The 19,407-nt window shown below is 41.8% G+C and overlaps 1 protein-coding gene across 2 annotated transcripts in view; it reads left to right on the top strand.

The window, feature by feature from the left end:
- The first annotated feature begins 259 nt into the window (after window positions 1-259).
- The window catches only part of LOC140734500 (dedicator of cytokinesis protein 11-like), a 290,063-nt gene continuing 270,915 nt past the window's right edge, over window positions 260-19,407 (top strand). For both annotated transcript variants that reach the window (XM_073058546.1, XM_073058547.1), the window contains exon 1: window positions 260-432. In XM_073058546.1, the coding sequence (XP_072914647.1) occupies window positions 331-432 (102 nt within the window). In that variant the 5' untranslated portion in view covers window positions 260-330. The remainder of the gene's footprint in view (window positions 433-19,407) is intronic.

The raw sequence follows: 19,407 nt of genomic DNA, 5'->3' as shown, positions 1-19,407 counted from the left end.
TCTCCACACCCCTCCCCTCTTTCCCCACACCCACCTCTCCCCCTCCCCCTCTCCCCCTCCCCTCTCCCCCTCCCCTCTCCCCCTCCCCTCTCCCCCTCCCCTCTCCCCCTCCCCTCTCCCCCTCCCCTCTCCCCCTCCCCCTCCTCCTCCCCTCCCTCCTCTCCCCCTCCCTGTCCCCAACCTCACTCCACTCTCCACCCTCTCTACTCCCTCCTCCCATCCTCTCACGCGTCTCTCTCCGTCCCCTCCCCGAGGCGGGGCAGTTTAAGGGCGGACTCTAACGGTTCTCGGGCTCCACGCTGGTCGCTGCCTTCAGCCGCCGCTGTGACCATGGCCGAGGTTCGCAGGTTCACCAAACGGCTCAGTAAACCCGGGACGGCCGCCGAGCTCAGACAGAGTGCGTCTGAGGCCGTCCGAAACTCGCTAATCGCGGTGAGTGTCCTACTCTGTCTGTCTCTGTTTGGCGCCTTCCGCGGCTCTCTGCACTTGTTTGCCTGCCTGTATATTTGTGTGTGTTCTTTCCCCTCAACATGACTTCCTTTTGTTCGCAACTTTGGGTTTGATTCGTGTGTGTATATGTCTGTCACTGGTTTGTGGGTTTATGTCACTGTGTCTGTCCCTTTGTGTGTGTGAGAGATGGTATATGAATCTGTCTATGTGTTTCCTGTTCTGTGAGAGTCCATGTGTATTTGTTTCTCCTCTGTACATCTGTCTTTCTGTTTCTTTGTCTGTGGGTGTTTCTCATCCTGATGTTCTGTGTGTCTATCTTTGACTTTTCATGGGAAATGACAGTATCTCATAAGGAACAGTTCTGGTTTATACTGGATGAATGTGATGTGGAGACGATCCTATAATGGAATTGTTTGCAGTATTGGAGTGAAAATCAAACGGATTATCAGTGAAAAGCATGTGATGAGCATTGAGCAACTGATACCTCCCTGGACAGGAACTGAGAGGTATTCAGAGCGCCCGTTCTTCATTACGGATAACGGAATGGTGCAACGCCTTTAACATCTAGCTTCCAAACTATAAATCTTGTGAAATATTATATAGACACTTGCTTTAGCTTAATTCAGAGTTGTGTATTAAAACAGTATAGGATTGATGTGCTAGAACGTTGTGCCCAGAAATCGACATTGCATTAAGGCAATGATAAACGGGACCGATACAAGCCCAGGGGAAATGAACGAGATCGCACAAAAGCCCAGGCTAGTCATTATGTTTTCCACTTAAATTTATTGTCTTTCAAATTTAAAGCAGTAAGAAGCCATTGTGGGCACTTTAACAATGTTCTAATCATGGTCTGTAGTAAGTTTATAAATCTAATCAGGGAATGGCTGTGTTATGGAAATTATTCCTACCGAGGATTTCCACAGCACGAGTTTGCAACCTCTGTTTGCCCAATGGCATTCTCGCCAGGAACTCCCTGAGCACCTCCGGTTCTGTTCCCTCATTTCCACAGCGGTATCACCGGTGGCCATGCTTTCTGCTGATCAAGGACACCACGAAACAGCTTGTAGCAAAGGTTTGGAGTATACTCATTCACGTGAAAATCAGAGAAGGCAGCAGTTTATGATGGCATCAGGTTTTGGCCCGAGGTGGGAGGTGCATCATGCGTTTGCATATCCAGCTGAGAGGATGAGTGAATCTTCAGCTTAATATTTGCTGTGAAAGGCAGCACACCTGACAGAGTTGTCCCCCATACCACTGCTTTAACATACCACTCTGTGCCTCTTGCTCTGGTGCAGAGGGTAGACCCACTTTCCTCACTGCACCAGTGACCCAGGTTTGATTGTGACCTAGGATGCTGTCTGTGAGGAGTTTGCACGATCCTGCTGTGCCTGCATGGTACTCCGGTTTTTCCTCCTGCATTCCAAAACTGTACTGGTTGGTTAATTGTCCACTGTAAATTGCCACGATGGACAAGTGAGGGGTAGGAGAATAGCTCCCAGGAAACTAAGTGGGTGGAAAGGGATTGTGATGAAAAATAGTGTAGATTCCATAGGGTGAATGGCCTATTTTGTTGTAAATATGAAAATAAAATGAGTGCCCCTGGTTTGGGACTTGAACTCACAGCCTAAAGGCAGTGATGTTTGGGTGCCACAACTGATTGTGATGCTTGAGCTAGCTGGTGAAATTGCATTACAGAATACTATGCTGGAGGTGTGGGAGTCGATTTTGGTAAAGCAAGAATGGGATGGATTGGACAGAGATGGATGTGAATTTTATGATGGTTGAGATGTGAAGCTTGGGTTCAATTGACCTATTGGGCCAATGAATTGATCTAGTCTAAGCAAGCAATCAAATGAGGCAGATGAATGTTGAGCATAGAGATGGTTTCTGGCAGATATCACAAATGAGATTTTTGGTTGCCAGTTGGAAGTTAGAGACATAACAAGGTATTGTTAAGATGTGGAAACATCCTGTATTTGCTGTAGGAACCCTGGAGTTGGGATCTAAATCAGGAGAGAACAGAACCTTCAATGGAAGCAAAGGGTGTGGCAGATTACGCAGGTGCATTTGGCTGGTCAAGTTGTTTTGGATAATGGATTGTGAAGGCAGGTTGTCTCTTCAGTGGACACACTGTCTTCAGCGATGTCCTGAAGTTGTGAAAGTTTCATGCAAAGAACATTTTCCATTAATTTGGAAGTGAAATCTGTAACTAAAGTATAAATGGGGTGAAGATTCAGATGAAAATAATTTTTTTTGAGGTTCTCCTACACATGGAATACGATCATGTGCACTTGTTGTGGGTTGGGTTGTGGCTTGAGCTGATTTCATAAGAGCCCACCATATGAGTAGAAATCTGAAAAGAACTATCCCTCTAGGAGGGCCTCTGTAATCCAAAGCCTGGAAATGATGTTTCCAGCCTCATTCTTCCTTGCTCTGTCAGATCAGCAAGGCTGAGCCATTTTTGGATAGTGACATAATTTCACTCAGAGGAGGGAAAGTATTGTGATGAGGCTAAAAGATTTTACAGCATTTTAGAACTCTAAAATTCAAAGTAAATATATGTTAACAAATTCAACCCTGAGATTCATTTTCTTGTGAGCATGCTCAATAAATCCAGTAACTATAATAGAATCAATGAAAGACCTCACCAACAGAGTGGGCAACCAGTGTGCAAAAGACAACAAACTGCACAAGTACAAAAATAAGGGAAAAAATACTACATAAATAAGCAATAAATGTTGAGAACCTGAGGTGAGAAGTCCATAGAAGTCCACTGGGAGCAGTTCAGTGACAGGACAAATGAAGTTATCCCCTCTGGTTCCAGAGCCTGATGGTTGAGGTGTAGTAACTTTCACTGAACCTGGTGGTGTGAGACCTGAGGCTCCTGTACTTTCTTCCTGATGTCAGCAGTGAGAAGAGAACATGTCTTGGCTGGTATGGTCCCTGATTAATGACGCTGTTTCCTGTGAAAATGCTTCGTGTTGATGTGCTCAATGGTGGGGAGGGCTTTACCTGCAATGTACTGGGCCATATCCACTGGGTGTTTCCATACCAGGTTGCTATGCAGCCAGTCAATATACTCTCCACTGCACATCTATAGAAGTTTGTCAAAGAGGCAGCTGGCACGCCGTCTTCATAATTGCACTTATGTGCTGGGCCCAGGACAGGTCCTTGGAAATAGAAATCTGGGATTCGTTAAGAATCCTCAAATGTTTTAGCTTTCTGCCGTTGGTTGAATAAATATCATGAAACTGATGTGTGTGTGTTTCAAGGTACTTGTGCTTTTATATTTTGGTTCAATATCACAAACTGAACTGTAGTCAGTTACCAGTATGTTACTGGATTGACCCCCGTCAGGCCTTATAGTACTAATGGCTCGCTCTAACACTTTTTACCAATGCAGAAGCCGTAAGGTGGGGAAAGAGGCAGGAGGGGAATTAAGGGGAGCATTGTGTTCCAACAGTGCAATATTTCCCAGGGGAACGACTGCTTTTGAAGATTCACTGTCCTATCTTGTGAAAGGTTCAGCTTTTCAGGAAATGTGATTGATGCTGTTGATTTTTAAGATAAATTAGAATTTGATGGGTAGTGGCTGAGATGATATTTGGGTTGCTGATGGTTTGGGAAAGAGAGTTTTTGGTCTGTGAATCTGTGTAGCAATTAAGGAGTGTCAGGAACAAGCAGGATAGTGGAGTTAAGCCACAATCTTATCAATCGTGATCTTATTGAATAGCCCTGAATGTATAGGACCCACTATTTTGATGGACATTACCTAGCTCAATAATGATGGAAGTATTTTGATTTTCTCTTTGGGAATTTGCACTTGATGCTTTGCAGAATTATGTTAGTGTAAAGTGAATTGATGTTGCTCATTGTAGATTCAATGGGCTGAAGTGCCTGTTTCTGGGCTGTATGTCTCTCTGAGCATACTGGACTGCTCTGAAATGGAAAAAATAAGGAGCATATCTGCATCACAGCTCATATCAGGAAGCAGGTAGTGACTGCCAGATCTTTTTTTTAATATAGAAAAAAAATGTTGTTGTAGATTTTGGACTGAACTTGTAACTGCCGATTTCTTTTTTTTTGTTTAAACTTGTGACCCTCAGTGAAGTAAATATATACTGCTTGGCTTTGATTTGAACTGTAGACTCGTGGCTGAGGGCATTGACTGAGCTTGCATTTGTACTCAGTGAAGCCGATTGACTATCAGGACTTTGACTTTAATTTTAACATAAATGCTTCCATTGACACGGTTTCAACTGGATGCAAATGTGCTTAGAGCAAGTAGCAGTGTTGGAATGGATTTAGACCTCAATATCCAATCATCCTGCTGTGCACAATGGGTCGGAAAGTTCTGATAGTTGCAACAGATGTGGTGCAGTAATCGTTTGTACAGATGTGCCAGGAACTCTTTAGCTAAGTGCCCATATGTTGCACATTATATAGACTATCACTTAGAGCGCCTTCAGGTTTCCCCATGCCACAATTATTAACTATCAACACTTAGAGAGTTGGGATTTGACTAAACACTGAGATTTTCTTTTGGCTGCCGGATTTACCTCTAGGTTTCCAAAGATTTACTTGTTGCCAGGGCAATAACAATGGCAATAGTTTGATTTCCTCTTTGGGATTTTGCACTTGATGCAATGTTGGTCCCACACGGTGACCATAATAGGTATATTATAGCTCTCTGTGTGCCAGATATGGCCATATTAATAGTAGGTAAACAGTATTTTATCCGGAGAGACTTTCCCTCAACCTTCTCCAAGGATCCCCCTCTATTGATGGAGAAAGCAATTGCTTATTAACAAATTGGCTTCCTCTTCTTATGCATTAATATGAATCACAGGACTGAGAGTCTGTCCCTTGAGGGAGGGAGCAAGTGATGAATGAGTTTGAACTGCAGTTTGAAAGTCAGTAACTTGATAACTCCATGGTCAAAATGAATTAAAAACAGTTTACTCCTTTCTTGGGGGGGGGGGGGGAAGTAAGGACATACTTATTTTGTGGTGATTGCACTAATGGTGGTTCTAACAGAACTGGCTTTAATCCGTCCCGTCAAACTTAGTAGTGTTAATAGGAACTGACTGGTTGCTTTCAAGAAGAAAAAGAGGTTCCTGCTGCCAACAATGACTTGCAAGCCAAATGGACTGTAAAGCTGAGTATCGGTGTTTTCTGTGAATCTGTTGCACTATGGAATGGGTAGAGCAGTGGGTTAATGCATTGTCTCTTGACCTCTGGAACCAAGGTTCAAAGTTAATTTAATCAATGTCACAATTAGCTTCTTGCCTGTTATTGCAAAACATTGCTGTGTCCTGCAGCTCAGCTTCTTCTTTGGCAGTCCCTTGGGATCAGGGATGACTGCTTCCTCTTGGTCAGTTCTGAAGTGGCCGGTGAGATTGATGTGGGAAGTGCAGATTCATCCACAGTAGGGGCAGGAGGGGGCAGATAGGTTAAGTGGGAAGGTCTGCCATATGAGAGGTGATGCGCTCCTTTCAGTCTGCGCAGTGTGTACTCTTAATGCTCAGCCTCAGAGTTCTCAACTCCATTCTGAGTGCTCCTGTGCCAGTGGTCCCAGCAGTCAGTGGGGATGTTTGCATTCCTTCCAAGAGACTTTGAGCACAGCTTTGAACCATTCTCTTTATCTCCCTAGTCATCACCTCTCATAACACAACTCAGAATAGTTTGGGAATCTGCTATCACACATCTGTGTGATGTGGCCTAGTTGGCAAAGCCATAATTCCTTACAAAATAGATGGAAGTTCTTATGGCTCATTGAAACTGTGCCAAGTCATGGAACAATCCCAATCCCTAACTTAAAATTTCTTATAACTGTCTATTTCCTCCAGATTTTACTACTCACCTACACACATACAGGTTTGGGTTAGTAAGTTCTGGGCATGTTATTTTGATGCTGGAAGCATGGTGACAATGCCCAGCATATCCCCAGCCTCTGTTGGTCATTACTGCAAATAATCTATTTCACTGTACGTTTTGAAGTTTCTGTGTACTTAGGACAAATGAAGCTAATCTCTTTACCCCTCTTTTTTCCTGGGTAATGAATGGGTTTCGTTTTTACCAATGTCCCTCAGTTGATATTTTCAAAAGCAAAAAATTCACAAAAAACACTTGGTAATTCACCAGTTGATTCACAATTCACTTTACCAACTTGCTGATATAGTAGCCAAATCTGTACAGTGTTGTAACGAATGATGTCATAAGTGCATAAATTAACAAAGAGCAATGACTAAAGGGAAGAGAGAGAGGAAACTAGTTCTAATGTTCATAGGAGCATATGGAGTACGTTGGATTTTCAAATTGAATAATATTATAGGAGTTTTTGATATCTAGAGATGTCCATTTGTCAGACATTTATAATGCAGAGACAGCTCGTATGGTCATTAATCTGTTGTGGACATTCGTTCACAAGAGAAGTGTTTCTGAAGAGGTGTTCATGGCTCGCCTATAGAAACCAGTTCCAAATTCCACGGTTCCTTCATGGTCCAAGATGGAGATGGGATTCTCAACAGTTGGATAATGTTTGATGTTTTGCTTATTACGAGGAAAATGATACAGACATGACAGTCATGACTCTCTCCTCAGGCACACATATCATGATGTGCTAACTAAGTTTTTCACATGAAATCTGTGAGATATTGTGGTGTCTCGGCTTTTAGAAAGCAGCACATCTGCATTCTGGCCCATTCTTCAGTGCTGCTGAGTGAATGTGTTGCTATTGATAACCTTACCACAGCTGTTTGCTAACTTCCTACCTTAGGAAAGCTTCCTTTGGGGTTCACTCTCTCTATGCTACTCTCAGGTGTTGGTACATTGCATTAACCTGTATATTGAAGTTTGGATTGTTGGAGGAAGATCCCATCACAGGCAGGGTGACATGGAAGGCAACAGTGACAGGACTACACAACATGTAGCTAAGGACTTTTAGCTGGTTTTCTATGATTTCCTCTGTAATTTTCTGTAAGGGGAAGTGTGCATGCTCTGTTATTTAGTAAAGGTGTGTTGCAGCATACACTTCCTGGAGAATAACCCTCCCACCGTAGCTACAATTCTTGAGCATATCCTTGGCATTGCCATTAGCAGTGTTATTGCAAATGATTTAAAAATCCTGGAAAATGGTGTTCTGATGGTAATAGAAGAATGCTTAATTAGTTCATGTAATGGTACTTGCTATCTTCAGAAAAGGGAGCTGGTGATTGAAATGGATTTGTAACACAGCCAGTATAGTGTGCAGAGATATTACTTGAAGCTAACTACTGAAAGGCCTTCAGCATTTGCTCCAAGATCTAGTTCCATTTGTAGCTGTGCTTACAAGTCTTCCTTTGTGAATTCTACCTTTCCTTCCTTGTCTTGTGCCTCTTACTCCATCTCTTTTCGCAAGTGGAAAGGTGAAGTTGGAATTCTTTTTACCATTATGTTAGCAAAAATAAGCATAGATGTCATTTTCCATTTAACCTGGGTTGTGTAACTCCTTGGCTTAGATCTTGATTTAACTTTGCTTCTTCGTATTTAAGTCCAGGAATAGATGCATTAATTTATAAATTGTCGATCATGGATAAATCCCTCCCCACATTGAGCGCATCTACACAAAGCATTGTCACAGGAAAACAGCATCGATCAACAGAGACCCCCCACCACCCAGGACATGCTGTCTTCTTGTTGATTCTATCAGGAAGAAGGTACAGAAGCCTCAGGACTTATACCGACAGGTTCAGGAACAGTTATTACCCCTCAACCACCAGGCTCTTGAACTAAAGGGGATAACTTCACTTGCTCTATCATTGAAATGTTCCCAGAAGCAACGGACTCACTTTCAAGGACTTTTCATCTCATGTTCACAATATTTATTGTTTATTTATTTATTATTATTTATTTCTTTATGTTTTTGCATAGTGTGATGACTTTTGCACACTAGTTGAATGCCCAAGTTGGAACATCTTTCATTAATGCTATTATGGTTATTATTCTATTATGGATTTATTGTGCATGCCCACAAGAAAATTAATCTCCAGATTGTCTATCATGACATATATGTATGCTGATAATTTTACTTTGAACTTTGAAGTATGTAAGTTATTATACAAGATAAGAGGATCCAAGAGCATTTATTGATGGGGAGTGGACAAATTTACAGTAATATTCATTATCAGCAACATTTTCAGGAAAGGTCATGATCAATTAGATGGGTGATTGAGACATTAGCTTAGGTCTCAGAGAATTGCATAGGAATTGGGTTTCATTCCATGAAGATTAAGAATTTTTGATTAACAATTATTTAGATGTTACTGATTTTGCATTGACAAACCTCTCAGTTTCCACTTTCATAACATTAGGTTTTTTCCTAATGACATGTGTCCATTGATTATAAGGTAGAAAGTTTCTAATTTATTGCATGAAACTCCTCATTATTTAGAGTATCTTTATTATATCTCCCCTTCTCTGCTATAAGAGGAAAAACTATATTTCAACATCAGCTAACTGTGACACTTGCTGAGTTACCAAGCAATCTACAATATGAAGAGTGGACAGTCCCAGCAGTGAAAGACCCGATAGTTACTCTGCTATCAGAACTTACAACCACCAGTATTTAAAAATAAATGTTGTCACCATGAAAGATGCATGATGGCTGGAAGGTGGTCAGTTTAAGAAACAAGGCATCTTCTTCAGGAATGAGTTAGTCTAGTGTCTAATCAATTCTCCTGTGGAATTAGTGAAAGCTTTATGAACTCTTACTCATTCTAACATGAAACCAACACTACCTGGTTATCAGTACATATCCCAATCTTGACTGAGACTTCCATTTTGACCTTGAAACAATCATGATGTCCATCCCAGATGGACGTGAATATCTCTCCTGAATGACTTGCTCTCAACAATCTAGAAGATATAAATTCTCTGGCAAGGATGATCAGCAAGTAGGGAGCAAAGAAGGATAGCTTTAGTGTCATCCTGTTCCTGAGAAGATGCTTGGAACAATGAACGTGCTTTTATTGGCAACATTGACCTTCACTGGAAGGTTATGTGGACTTCTTCAAATAACACTTATTTATCTGTAGCAGACAGGACATTCTGTTCATGTGTGTGACTTCAGATTAATAAAACAGGTGCTCTGTTCTGAGCTCCACTTTGTGTTCTCACAGGTTCATGGGAATCCTGGACCCCAGACCGTTCAAAGTACAGAAAGAGCTTTTGGGCTGAATGTAATTTTGAAAGGAAACCTCCATGAATACCTTCTTTTTGAATCATGCTTATATGTTTAAGAAGAACAAGACTACTTTCTCTAAATTCTCTACACTCCTGCAACACTGGTTCTGTCAGTCATGATGGCTGCATTGAGACAAGCTGGTTTGATAATGACACTATGACTTGTGCAGATGGCCTTGAACATTGCAGCAAAAGTATCACAGTTAATATAATTTTTTAACACGAGAAGGTAGTAAATACCAAAACTGAAATATGAACTTCTTCCTAGTTGAAGGGGAAATTGCACAATGAACAGTTTTGAAATACAAGTTATCATGTCTGTATAATTTACTCTTGCTCTTCATAAATTTGCTGGGTTAAAAGAGGGAAGTAGTAATATATTATGCATTCTTTGAGACTTGGGAAGGAATATATCCCGGTTATGACTGCGGCTCTAGAAAATTAGGGACTGTAGTCTCCATGGCTGATTGATCTGTAATCTCAATTCCTATTTTCCTGTCTGATCCCAAAAATGCTGGAATAATAAGGTAGCGGATGAGCTGTTAGGATATTAGTAGATGCAGTATGTAGTGAGGCTGAGGATGGATTGGCGGTTGATAGGGCAAAATTGCAGTCAGTGCAATGTGTTGGAGTATGTCTTTAAACTACGTAAATAGATACAGAGCGTTTTCAACAGTTTGGAAAGTGCAGTGACAGAAAAAGGGAAGGAGCGTGCAGGAGAGGTTACAACTCTACAAAATAGATCGAAGGACACAAAATTTAGAACAAAATAAGAATTTAACTTGCAGTAACATGGAGACAAAATTGAAAGGTGATGAATACAGGACTGAAGGTGTTATAGTTGAATCCATGCAGTGTATGTAATAAACAGATTATATTGTATCACAGTTAGAAATTGGCAGGGATGACATTGTGAACATCACTGTGTTGTATCTGAAAGAAGATCATGTTGGCAAAGGAGGTGGTATGGCTTTGTTGGTAAAACATAAAATAAAATCTTTAGAATGAGGTGACATAGGACTAGAAGGTGTCGAATCCTTGTGGGCGGAGGATTGAACTAAAGGTCCTGATGGGACTTATACACAGGCCTACAAACAATAGCCAGCATGTGGGGTACAAATTGCAACAGGAGAGAGAAAAAGCATGTAAAAAGGGCAATGTTATGATAGTCATGGGGAGATTTCAATATGCAGGTAGATTGGGAAAATCAGGTTGGCACTGAATTCCACAGGAAGGAATTTATAGAATGCCTATGAGATGGCTTTTTACAGCACGTTGTAGTTGAGCCAACTTGGGATTAGGTGTTTTGTAGGAACTAGATTTGATTAGGGAGCTTAAGTTAAAGGAACCCTTAAGAAACAGTGATCATAATATGATAGAATTCACCCTTCAGTTTGAAAGGTAAAAATTAATATCAGATTCATCTGTATTACAGTGGAGTAAAGAGAGCTGCAGAGACATGAGAGAGGAGCTAGTCAAAGTTGATGGGAAGGGGATACTAGCAGGGACGACAGAAGAACATCAGTAGCTGGTGTTTCTGGGAGCAATTGGAAGGTGCAGTATTGATTCATCCCAAAGAAGATGTAGTATTCTAAAGGCAGGATGAGGCAACCATGGCTGACGAGGGAAGTCAAAAACAGCATAAAAGCTAAAGAGAGGGCATATAATATAGCAAAATTTAGTGGGAAGCTGGTTCTTTAAGGTTGTCATAGCCAGGGGAGGTAATGGGGATAAGCTCTTAGTACTTATTAATCTCAAATAGTCTCTGACAACCAAGTCCAGCTCCAGGACTTCACATATGACTTAGCTACGAAGTCTGGCTGAACCATTTATACTGACAGGAGAAGGGGCGTTACTGGCACCTTAAAACCAATCGCTTGGGCAGATGGGGTTCATCAGTCGTAGTTGGCAGCTCATCTGGGAGAAGGAAAACTCTGATCTCAAACCTCGCTGCCTTGCGGCTATGCTGACTTATGAGGAAGGCTTCAGGAGAAAACCCTGAGGAAAAATCCAGAGCTGTAGTCCCTAAGGCAGTCCTATGTTGAGTTCAGTGCTGACTGGCAACTCTTGAAGCGCTACTGGTGCCAAACTGTATCGGTCTCTGCTATTCCTTTGGACTCATCAGTTGCATATAGAGGGGGAGCCTGCTGCATGGGCAACAGCTTGCTCTCCATATTGTAGTGCATTAGCTATCGTATCACATAGACAACTAGGATGCCATATCCATGGTCGACCCCAAACCAATGGTGTGAAGCTAGAGGATTGGGAAGCTTTTGAAAACCAACAGAAAGCAATTAGAAAAGCAATAAGAAGAAAAAAATATTTAAAAAAGTCTTATCTAAATGCAACTGAAAAGCTGTGGTTCCACCACCTCCTCTGGCAGCACGTTCCAGATATCAACCACCCTGTGTGGAAAAACTTGCCAGGTAATCTCCTTCCTCTCACCTTAAAACTTTGCCTTTTTGTTTTTGTCATCCTTGTATGAAAAAAAGATTCTGATGATCTACCCTATTTATGCATTGTGCATAGTTCTCTTGGGTCACAGCTCAGCCTTCTTCATTCCAGGGAAAAGAAGTCCAACCTTATATGAAGTCCTTCAAGTCAGGCAACATCCCCGTGAATCTCCTCTAGACCCTTTGCCAGTTTCTTCATGACTTTGTAACTCTGTTGAGTAAAATAAGATTCACAAGTTGCCCATCAACAGCTAAACTTGAGGATGTCCTGAAATGCCCTGAAGTGTTTTGGCATTTATATGGGAAAGTTCTCAGAAAAAGCACAGTGCCAGTGAGCAGATGCTGTTAGCAAAAGGGCTAATGTAGAAATGGATGCACAAGATGATTTCCTGTAAGCTCACTGAGGATGAAATATTGTACTTTAAAGAATTGAGAAGAATGAGAGGGGAATCTAAGAAATTTTTAAAAATTGCAACAGGCTGGATGGATGAATGAAGGGAAGATAGTCCCATAGGCTGGAGCATCCAGAAACAAGAGTTCCAGCAATAAAATACAAAGTATGTCATTTAGAACCAAGAGTAGTAATGGATAGTGAACCAGTGGCATTCTCTACCACAAGATGCTGCAGGTCAATTAATCAAATACTTTCAAGAAAGGAGTAAATGTGTTTCTTAACAGCAGAGGGTCAAGGGATATGAGAAGAAGACAGGGACAAGGGACTGAAGTGGATGATCATGCTGAACAGAGGAAGAAACTGAGACGCTGAAATGTCCACTCTATTTGTCTGTTCTTTCTATGTAACATGGCTCAACAATTCAAGTCCCATATGAAAAAAACAGCTGCTCTGACACTGCAATAATCCTTCAGTGCTGTGCATGTAATAACTTGGCTGATTTTGCTTTGTATCACCCAACACCATGACATACTGTATGTAGCCAAAGCAGTTATCTGGCTTCCTTTTGCAACTGGCGGTTGGAGCTATTTAAACAGCTGTTATACAGGGTTGTGCATGTTCTTGTGATGCTTCAATACCTATGAAGTTGTTGGCTAGTGACGCACTCCTCACCTCAGCTTGTGGTTACTAGCTTCCTTCCAGAGCTGCTGCTGAGCTCTGTGCAGTAACACGTTCAGAGGAAGTTCAGCCACAAGCAGATAGTTCTGTTTACACCCCATGGTGGGCAGCCTCTCTATGTACATATTCTGCCTAGAAAATGAGGTTAGGTGGCTCAAAAACTACTTTACGATGGCAGTGCTTTTAGGAGTTCCATGAAATTCATTAGTTGTTACTAGTAGTCCGAATATTGACATCTTTTGAGTTAGATCTGACTGCAGATGCTCTCAGTATCTATCTGTCAGATGTTATGATGAGCTGAAGTTTGGTGCCTCTGCTTCATGCATGTTGGACTCAAAAAATTTCAAACATCTGCATTAATGGATGAGCCAAGTGCTGGTGAAGTCAAGTATTAAGCTTGACAGAATGGTGCTGGTCTTTTTTATCTAGCTCATACAACGTGTATGGACAATGTTCCTCACACAAGCTCTGATTCAGGAAGTTCCATGATGTTCCCTGCAGACTGACATGACATCTAAGATGGAATAGATTTTGAGTGCTCTGCCCTGTGAACATAGATTCACTGGTTGTCATACTATTTAAGGAAAGTAACTAATTTTGAGTATGGTGGTCTTGAGGTGGATGCTCTTCCTTGATAGGAGTCTGACAAACAGTCTGTGATCAGGTTCTCTCTATCCTGTCACTGCATCTTTAACCTTGTGAGTTTCAGTTTTGCTCATCTCAATGTGCATATACACACTAACAACTCTACCACTTTTCATGAATCAGTCATTTCCTTTCCCTATTCAAGAACTCAAGTTCAAGTTATCTTTAATAGATATGATTTGTGGATAGCTTATTAGTCCTCATTATTTTTCAAGTGTTTGTATCTCTAAGAGTTTTTCTGTTCCTGATACCAGTCTGACTGGGTTAAAGTTGGAAAGGGGTAAATTATTTCTGCCATTCAGTCCTCTTCGTATTTCTCAAAGATCTCCTGTGAGTTTAAAGATTGTGGCCAGCACTGACACTGTCACCTTTGTTTCTACAAAGTATCATGCACATGGCTGCATACTTTAATTTTGAATGCTATTAGTCCTGAAGTATGTTTTCCGTATGGTGACATGGAGTCAAACAACGTTGTAGCACAGAAACAGGCCCTTTAGCCAATCTAGTCTGTGCTGAATTGTTATTCTGCCTAGTCTCATCGACCTGAACCTGGGCCATAGCCCTCAGTACCCCTCCCATCCATGTACAAAATTGCTCTTAAATGTTAAAATTGAACCTACCTCTGTCACTTCTGCTGGCTGTTCGTTACACATTTTCACCACCCTCTGAGTGAACATAATCCCCGAGGGGTTCCCTTAAGTACTTTGCCTTTCTCCCTAAACCTATGACCTCTAGTTCTGGTCTCACCCAACCCAACCTCAGTGCAAAAATCCTGCTTGCATTTGCCCTATCTATACCCCTCATAATTTTGAATACTTCAGTCAAATCTCCCATCATTCTCTTACACTCTAAGGAATAAAGACCTAACCTATTCAACCTTTCCCTATAACTCAGATCTTCAAATCCTATAATCTTACTCTACTCTTTGAATCTTTTTGATACCTTTCCTATAGGTAGGTAACCAGAAATGCACTCAGCACTCCAAATGCCTCACCCATGTCTTGTACACCTTAACATTCCCAACCCCTGTACTCTGTGCTTTGATTTGAGATGGCCAATGTGACAAAAGCTCTCTTTATGACCCTATCTACCTGTGAAGCCACTTACAATGGATTGTGGACCTGTATTCCAAGATCTCCCTGCTCCATGACATTTCTCAGTACCCTCTTGTTCATTGTGTAAGTCTCACCCTAGTTTGTCCTCCCACAGTACAACACCTGATGCTTAAATTCCATCTGCCATTTTTATTCCCATTTTTTTCAGCTGGTCTAGGTCACGCTTGATAGCCTTCCTCGCTGTCCACTGCACCTCCAATCTTGGTGTCATCCACAAATTTGATGATGCAGTTTACCACATTATCATCCAGATTGTTAATATAGATGATGAACAACAATAGGCCCAGCACAGATCCCTGCAGCACTCTAATTAGGCAGAGAAGCGAACATCTACTATCAATCTCTGGCTTCTGCCACAAAGCCAATGTTGAATCCATTTTACTACCTCATCCTGACTGTCAAATGACTGAACATTCTTGCCTACAGGACCTCGTCAAAGGCCCTGCTAAAGTCTATGTAGACAACATCTACTGTCTTTTCTTCATCAACATTCCTGTTAACCCTCTTGAAGTCTAGATGATTGCTTAGATACAACCCCCAACACACAAAGTCATGGTCGGGTTCAATCCTGACCCCAGGTGTTGTCTGCTTGCAACTTGCACAGTCTCCCTGCGACCACATGGGTTTCTCCTGGCTGCACTGTCTCACCAAGACATGCTGAGGAAATTTCTGTAGCCCTAATGCAGCGGCCTTGCAATTTGAGTCCATTTTAGCTTCTAGCATTAGCAGCCTTAAGAGAGATCACTTCCATCAACCATGCAATGAAACTTGTTTCAGTAATTGTAGGAAGCCAAATCAGCTTCACTATAGTCTCACTCGATTAAGTAAAAAAATAAAACCAATGCTGACAGGTTCTCAAACTTACTGCATTAACACATCATCATGTGTAAAGGTAGCTTACATTTTTCTTTGCCAAAGCTGCATTGACTCGCTGTGGAGGATTTACTGATGCCTTATGTCACCTAGACTCTGGCAGTTTTGACTGGATTGTAGGCACGTTTTTTCCGAAGATTAAAAGAGGATGCTGGTGATGATCTTTAGAGGTTTGACAAACACCCTGCCATTGTCAAAGCCAGGGCCATTACTTACTAAGGAGAAGCCTGATTAAATCAAGTTGTTGCATGAGTTCATGCTTGTTATAACACAGATTACCAAATAGGGCCTTGCCCCAAAATAGAGCAACATGAGAGCCCTATTTACTCTCTATACATTTCCTGTGAACACTACAAATCCCACACATACTTGTCAACAATCCTTTGAATATTTTACCACTTATCAATGTTAAGGGTTAATTTACAGTGACCAAGTAACAAATCAGTGGGTTGTGGGACCCACATGGTCATGATTGTCATGAGAGTGCAAAGTACACACCGACAAGAGAGCACCAGAGTTCAAGATGAGGGGGTGCAGGAGGCCATGACACGGGGGAAACCATTCCCTTGGATTTGTAAAGTTGTGGTGTGGGGGTGGTCGGTCAGGGAAGTAGACCTTCTCCCAAGCTCTAGATGGCTAGGCTATACTACAGAGCACCAAAATGGGTCCTTCACCCTGCCATGTGACCATCAAGTAACCATCTACACTAATCCCTTTGATCAGTACTTGGTCCATAGCCTTCAAATTTCAGTTGATTTAAGTCATATCCAGATACTCAAATGTTGCCAGAGACCTGCCTCCAGCACCTTCTCAGATAGTGCCTGCCAGCTATAGTTTTTAACTTCATGCAACTAAAACAGAAAATGCTGGGCTACACAGTGGGTTACACAATATCTGTGGGAAAAGAAACAGAATTAGTATGCTAGGTCAAAGACCTGTCAGCACATTTCTAACATCTGTAGTTTTTAAATTGTCGATAGTTAGTGCATGATGTTGCTGTGACTGATGAGTGATCTCCCACTCAGCACAGAATATATATAGGAAATTCTGTAACTCTGAAGGAATTCACCAGTGGTTTTAGCAAGTGGACTAATAGGTTATAAATTTGTCTTTGAGAAACGTAATTATGTTTTTATGATATTGTGAGATTAGAAGGATTTTTACAAAATAGGTAGATACTTTAATGATCCCAAATGAAATTAGTGTCACAGTGCATTGCAAGTGCACAGATAGAAGCAAAGTAAGAAAGAATGAAAAATAATTTACCTCAAACAGTCTAATAGGAGGGGAATCATCACTTCTCCAGCTCCAAGTCGACTCATTTTAGAGCCTAATGGAGTAGGACAGTTGTCTTAGTCTATTACTATAAGTGTTCCTCTGTTCAGCCAAGGTGGCATGCAGAGTATGGGAAATGTCCAGGATTGCCAGGATTTTCTGTAGGGCCCCTTGTTCTACCACAGCCTCCAGTGTGTCTCCTATAACAGAGCCAGCCTTTCTAATCAGTGTATTGAGCCTGTTTGTATCACCTGTCTTGATGCCATTGCCCCAGCACACCACCACATAGAAGATTGTACTGGTGACAACAGACTGGTAGAACATGTGAAGGAAAGGCCTGCATACTCCAAAGGACCTCAGTCTCCTCAGGAAGTAGAGGCGACTCCGGCCCTTTGTGTACACAGCCTCTGTGTTGGTGCTCCACTCAAGTCTGTCATCCAGGTGCACCCCCCCAACCCCCAGGTACTTGTAGATCCTCACCACATCCATGTCCTCACCATCAGTAGTAACAGGGAGCAGAACGGGCTTAGTATTCCTAATGTCCATCACCATCTCCTTTGTATTACTAATGCTGAGCTGCAGACGATTCAACTTGAACCAGGGCCTTGTATTCATCCTCCCATCCTCCCTTTAAACACCCAACTATTGCTGAGTCATCAGAGAATTTCTGCAGATGATACGACTCAGTTTTGTATCTAAAGTCTGAGGTGTACAGGGTAAATAGGAAGGAAGTCAATACAGTCGCCTGTGGGGCCCCAGTGCTGCTTCTGCCATGTCTGACACACAGCTCTGAAGCCGCACAAACTGTGGTCTGCCAGTCAGGTAGTCCATTATCCAAGACACAATGGAAATGCCAACCAGCATTGAAAGGAGCTTTCACCCCAGTGGTGAGGGCAGTGTGGTATTGAAGGCATTTGAGAAATAAAAAAAACATGATCCTCACAGTGCTACTCTGCTCATCTAAATGGGATAGGCTCTGTTCAGCAGGTAGATGACAGCATTGTCGACTCCAATGTGCTCCTAGTGGGATTGAGGGCTGCTCTAACCAGGGGTTGGAAATGAGCCAGGAGCAGCCTCTCTAGGCTCTTCACAATGTGTGAGGTTAGGGCCACTGGACGGTAGTCATTCAAGACTTTCAGTGATCATGAATGAGTTCCCAATAGTGCTCCACAGCTTATGGAGTAATAGTTTGAAGTGTTCTAATGCAGAAGATGTGACAAGTAATTTGTATACATTATGTTCCCATGGAAAGCAAATTATTCTGTCCTGGGTAACCAAAAGATAGGAATTGTTTTATTATTTTCATATGTACTGAGATAGAATGGAAAACTGGTCTGACAAGTGATCTTTGTAGCTGATTTCAAACATACTGTATGTCTATTGAGTTAGTACTGGAGAAAAATAACAAAATGCAGATTATGACTTACACCTGCAGAGGAATTACAGTTCAGGTAGACGTGGGTAGATTGTGCGGTTAAGTTCATCTTTATCGTACAAGAGATCTGTTTAATAGTTTATTAACAATGGGGATAAAAGCTGGCCTTGAGCCTACTGGTGTCTGTTTTCAAGCTTTTATATCTTCTGCTTAATGTACGTGGAGAGAAAAGAAAATATTTAGAATGGGAGGTGTCTTTTGGCTGTTTTTCTGAGGTAATGAGGTGTCGACTGGAGGGGAGTCTAGTTTTTGTGATGGACTGAGTTGTGTCCACATCTCTCAGAAACTTCTTGTGGCCCTGGGCAGAGCAGCTGCCATACTGAGCAGGACAACAGACAGATTGTCGGTGATGCTTATTGTGGCTGATTTTTGCTGCAGGTGAGGGGGTTTGTTTGGGGTCTGCGAATTCTGTTTCTTTTCTTTTCCGTGCCTATGGAGATGGGGGGGGGGGGGGGAAGTTGTTGTCTTTTGTGTCATCGGCACCTATGCTCTGTATTTAATGGCTATCTGGAGTAGACAAATAGCAAAGTTGTATTATACATGCATACTTTAGCAGTAAAATGAAACTTCTTGAAACTTTATTTTAAAAAGATTCTACTTCCACCTTAACACGTTCAATGATCTAGCCTCCACAACCTTCTGGGGTAGAGAATTCTAGAGGTTTACGCCCTGAGTGAGCATTTGTTTTAAATGACTGCCCAAACTGCCTTTTAACTATGATGACCACTGCTTTAAAGACCAGATGTAGGAACTGATGAGTTGGCGTGTTTGCTGTGATGATGATTAATAGAAACCTGGGCAGATAGAGTGGTCTTCACCACCGGATGACCTCAACAATTTGAAATTAAAGTAATACTCACTCCC

The sequence above is a fragment of the Hemitrygon akajei genome, chromosome 10, assembly GCF_048418815.1.
Source record: "Hemitrygon akajei chromosome 10, sHemAka1.3, whole genome shotgun sequence".
NCBI lineage: Eukaryota > Metazoa > Chordata > Chondrichthyes > Myliobatiformes > Dasyatidae > Hemitrygon > Hemitrygon akajei.
Note: the sequence above shows the minus strand (reverse complement) of the source record. Positions and strands in the feature narration are given on the sequence as shown.